General features: G+C 54.3%; 1 protein-coding gene across 1 annotated transcript in view; it reads left to right on the top strand.

Annotated features, from left to right (window-relative positions):
• The window catches only part of LOC129603075 (cellular tumor antigen p53-like), a 1,765-nt gene extending 70 nt beyond the window's left edge, over positions 1-1,695 (top strand). The window contains exons 1-6 of the mRNA XM_055502729.1: positions 1-10; positions 252-370; positions 452-534; positions 620-689; positions 952-1,073; positions 1,252-1,695. The exon at positions 1-10 is cut by the window's left edge and continues 70 nt beyond it. Of these exons, the coding sequence (XP_055358704.1) occupies positions 1-10; positions 252-370; positions 452-534; positions 620-689; positions 952-1,073; positions 1,252-1,611 (764 nt within the window). The 3' untranslated portion in view covers positions 1,612-1,695. The remainder of the gene's footprint in view (positions 11-251; positions 371-451; positions 535-619; positions 690-951; positions 1,074-1,251) is intronic.
• The last annotated feature ends 3,073 nt before the right edge of the window (positions 1,696-4,768 follow it).

Below are 4,768 nucleotides of genomic sequence, written 5' to 3'. Positions count from 1 at the left end.
CAGGGTACGTATGGTTTCATCTACCAGGATTGGTGTGAGCTGAAATGTATTTGCTGGATAAAGAGTAGTGTTACATGGAAACCGAGGGTCGACGTGGTGTAACTTGATCTCCTGCTTTATGCATTTGCCTGTTTTATGTTTATTTTGTTTCTAAACTTCAACTTGAAGTTGAAGTTGTGCATCACTGTTATCCCACCTCAAAGATAGCTTTTGCAGCCTTAGTAAATGTTTTCTACTGTCTTTTAGCGGACAACTTTGGGCCGAAGATGCTTCGAGGTGCGTGTCTGCGCGTGTCCCGGCAGGGATCGTAAAACAGAGGAGGCAAATAGTGCCAAACTTCAGACAGGGGCCAAACAAGTGAAGAAAAGAAGTATGTGTTTGTTTATTAATGCTGGGTTTGTCTTTGCACCTTGGCTGTCTTCTATCTTACGGATCACGTTTGCTTTTCTAGAAAGTGCCCCAGCAACAGATCCTGATATGTGCAAAAGGAAGTCTGGCTCAAGCACAGACGAGGAGGAAGTACTTATGTTGCCAGTTAGTACACACACAAAGTATTTAAAAAAAAACTAGTGTTGTCACAGAATTGCAGCTCTCAATTTAAATCCTTTTTTTTCTGCAGGTTAAAGGCCGTGAGCGCTATAACATGTTAAAAAAGATAAATGATGCATTAGAACTGGCTGAAAAAGAGCGTAAGTATCTTTAAACTACAAGACACACACACACACACACACACACACACACACACACACACACACACACACACACACACACACACACACACACACACACAGAAACTGTGATCGGATGTCACTTTGATAAACATTAGCTGCTACGGAACAGTTGCATGAGACTTTCAGCATTGCATAGCTGTAGTGTTAAATACTTTTCCCTTAAACCAGACGTGTCCCATCTCTGTTCTGCATGGTCACTGTTTGTTTCCTCTCTCCACAGTAAAAACAAAACCAGGGCTTCTAAGGAACTGCTGCCGTCCAGTGGAAAGCGCGTCTTGCAAAAAGCAGAACGAAGCGACAGCGACTAGTTGCAATCTGCCTTCTTTTAACCGCCATGTACGAGTACGAACATCTACGATCATGACTATGAATCATTGTTTACCTCCCTTTGATGTTTCTACATTAATTCCTGCCATCAGTCTGAGGGCATACGTTGAGCAGTAACGTATTAACGATACAGTGGGGCTTTACTATTTTTAACTACAAAGCCCTTTAAATAGTTTTTTTTCATCTCCTGCAGGTTATGTTCAGTGTTGCTTCCTGGCCAACATCCCTCAGCAGGAGGCTGCACGATCATCGAGTTCAGATGAACTGCGCGACCCCAGCCCCCTGTACCTCCCCATCCCTCGTCCTGCCGGGGTCCGGCGCGACCCCAGCCCACGGAACCTCCCCGTCCCTCGTCCTGCCGGGGTCCGGCGCGACCCCAGCCCACGGAACCTCCCCATCCCTCGTCCTGCCGGGGTCCGGCGCGACCCCAGCCCCCTGTACCTCCCCGTCAGGCGTCTTGCCGGGGTCCGGCGCGACCCCATTTTTTTTGTTTTTTATTTTTTTTCCTTCTCCTTTCCTCCCCTTACCTCCACCCGTGCCACAGGCCCACTGATGATGAACATGATGATGATGACGAACATGATGATGATGATGATGATGATGCAAGCAGACAGCTGCGTGCAAGGGCTGACCATTTTAAACGAAAATAAAACAGACCAAACAGGCAAAAACATTTGATTAAATGCCAAAAGTTTATTTAATAATATAAAACAGTTATGAAATAAAGGAGTACAAGGCGCATTCCGTACAGTATAATTTTGTCATGATCCGTGTCTTTGTTTCTAGTTGTTCCCTGTTTCACGTCATGTCCTGCCTGTCTTATTTTGGTTCCAGTTTCCGTTTCCTGTTTTATTTTGGTAGTCTCCCGGTCTCTGTTTTGTGTTCTAGCTTTACTTCCGGTTTCTTGTCTTGTCACAGCTGTCCCTGCTCATTACCCACACCTGCACTCTGTTAGTCATCAAGTCACTGTGTATTTAACCACCACCTGTGTCCTTAGTTCCCTGCCAGATTGTCGTATTCGAGTTCCCTGAGTGTTCGTGTTTCTTGTGAGTTGAGCGTCCCTAGTCTCCTGAGTTCCCTGCGTGTTCGTGTTTTTCGTGTTTATTCCTGTTTGCACCATGTATCCTGCCTGACCCTGGAGTATCTACTGACCGTGAGTTTTTGCCTGTTCCCTGCCTGTACTTTTGTCGAGCCATTTCGTGTATGACCTGGACCGTCTGACCGTGCCTTAAGAATAAACCTTTCTGATCGTAATCTCGCCTCCGTGCTGTGCATGTGGGTTCGCCGCCTGCCTGCTTCGAGTCCCTGACAGAACAATCTGGCCACACTTGGACCCAGCCAGCACTTAGCCTCCGGTCAGGTCAGTGACTGTTTTTCCCCTTGTTTTTTACGGCAAATATAACTCCCCCGCGGAAGTATGGTTTCGGTTTCATCCTCTCCGCCTCGTCGGATCGTCGTGCCTGCACCAACCTGCCCAGCTCCATGGTTATTTCCCTGGGAGGATTTCCTGCTCTCACGCGGTCCTCAGTCTCCCGTTCAGCCGCGCGCTGCTCAGCCTCCAAGTCAGCCGCGCGCTGCTCAGCCTCCAAGTCAGCCGCGCGCTGCTCAGTCTCCAGTTCAGCCGCGCGCTGCTCAGTCTCCAGTTCAGCCGCGCGCTGCTCAGCCTCCAAGTCAAGCCGCGCGCTGCTCAAGTTTCCAGTTCAGCCGCGCGCTGCTCAGTCTCCAGATCAGCCGCGCGCTGCTCAGTCTCCAGTTTCAGCCGCGCGCCTGTTCAATCTCAGCTCAATCGTGCTTTGCCCCTCTCCGCTCAATCGTGTTTTGCCCAGTCTCCTGCTCAATCGTGTTTTTCCCCAGTCTCCAGCCCAAGCTCCAGACGCCGCGGGCCCGTTCACCATGCGGATCCCGGTACAGGGTCCGGTCCACACCGCGCCCAGCGCCTCAAACGACGGACAGTCGCAGCTGCTCCGGACGGCGACGGCGGCGGCGCGGGTCCAGGATTCCGGGTCCCGCGGTCTCGGTCATGGGGACCGAGCAGCCTTCTTCCCCGACAGAGGAGCCCCTTAATTCTCTGACTGACTGTGTCCACTCTGATAACAGGCATCCCAGACAGCGTCGCCCGACGGGTCACACCTCCTCTGCTCTCCTCCAGTGCCATTTCTCTTCGCCCACCTCATGAACACCGCCAATTCGGCTACAGACCAGGGCGCGAGAGAACAACTGTTCGAGGAAGCAGCCGCTCTCGTCCGGAGGGAGCCTGTCCTGCGTGAGGCCCTGCAACTCCCGGGCCTGCAGCCAGCGGTCGCTTCATGCCCCACCTCTCAGTCAGGTCAGCCGTGTGTTACTCATGCCCCGGTGCAGCCCTGTCGTCTCCAGGTCCCAGCCCAGTCGAACCTAGTCCAGACCCCAGATCAGCCGTGTGTTGCCCAGACCCCAGATCAGCCGTGTGTTGCCCAGACCCCAGATCAGCCGTGTGTTGCCCAGACCCCAGATCAGCCGTGTGTTGCCCAGACCCCAGATCAGCCGTGTGTTGCCCAGACCCCAGATCAGTCGTGTGTTGCCCTGACCCCAGTTCCGTCCTTGTCCCCGTCAGAGGGCGCCGTCCGTCTGACGACTGTTAACCCCACCCAATCAGGCCCGACGTCTCCCCCGTCGAGCTCGGCAGCCGTAAGCTGTCATGCCAGCTCCGGAGGGGACGCCGCTCCAGTCCCTGTCGGCCATGTTGCGGCCGTTCTAGTTCCTGTCGGCTCCTCAGAGGAGGACGCCGTCCCTGTTCCCGTCGGCCATATTGAGGCCGTTCTAGTTCCAGTTCCTGTCGGCTCCTCAGAGGAGGACGCCGTTCTAGTTCCTGTCGGCCAAGTAGAGGTCGTTCCAGTTCCTGTCGATCCGTTAAAGGTCGTTCCTGTCCCTGTCGGCATGTTGAGGTCGTTCAGTTCCTGTCGGCCATGTTGAGGTCGTTCAGTTCCTGTCGGCCCATGTTGAGGTCGTTCCAGTTCCTGTCGGGTCGCCATGTTGAGGTCGTTCCAGTTCTCCCTGTCGGCCATGTTGAGGTCGTTCTTCCTCGTCGCCATGTCGAGGTCGTTCCAGTTTCCTGCGACCAAATTGAGGTCGTTCCAGTCCCTGTCCCTGCCGACCAAATTGAGGTCGTTCCAGTTCTGTTTTCTGTAGGCCAGTAGAGGACTTCCTGTAGGCCAGTATAGGGCGTTCCCGTAGGCCGAGTAGAGGGCGGTCCCGTAGGCCAAGTAGAGGCGTTCCCGTAGGCCAAGTATGAGGTCACCCCCCTGTCCTGACCCCTTTCCTGCTGACCCTGTAGCGGTCGTTCCCAGCCCCTGTTCCTGGCGACCCTGTAGGCGGGTCGTCTCCAGTCCCCGTTCCTTTCGACCCTGTAGGTGCTGTCGTTCCAGTCCCCTTCCTGTCCGACCCTGTAGCGGTCGTTCCAGTCCCCGTTCCTGTCGACCCTGTACGGTCATTCCAGTTCCCGTTCCTGTCGGCCCTGTAGCGGTCGTTCCAGTCCCCGTTCCTGTCGGCCCTGTAGCTGGTCGTTCCAGTCCCCGTTCCTGTCACCCGTAGCGGCGTTCCAGTCCACGTTCCTGTCGACCCTGTACGGTCTTTCCAGTCCCCGTTCCTGTCGGCGCCTCGTAGCGGTCGTGTCCATCCCTTCACCCGTGGAGCCGCAGCGCCCTCCGGTCCCCAGGAGGAGGGTCTCAGCTAAT

The sequence above is a fragment of the Betta splendens genome, chromosome 15 (assembly GCF_900634795.4).
Source record: "Betta splendens chromosome 15, fBetSpl5.4, whole genome shotgun sequence".
Taxonomy (NCBI): Eukaryota; Metazoa; Chordata; class Actinopteri; order Anabantiformes; family Osphronemidae; genus Betta; species Betta splendens.
Note: the sequence above shows the minus strand (reverse complement) of the source record. Positions and strands in the feature narration are given on the sequence as shown.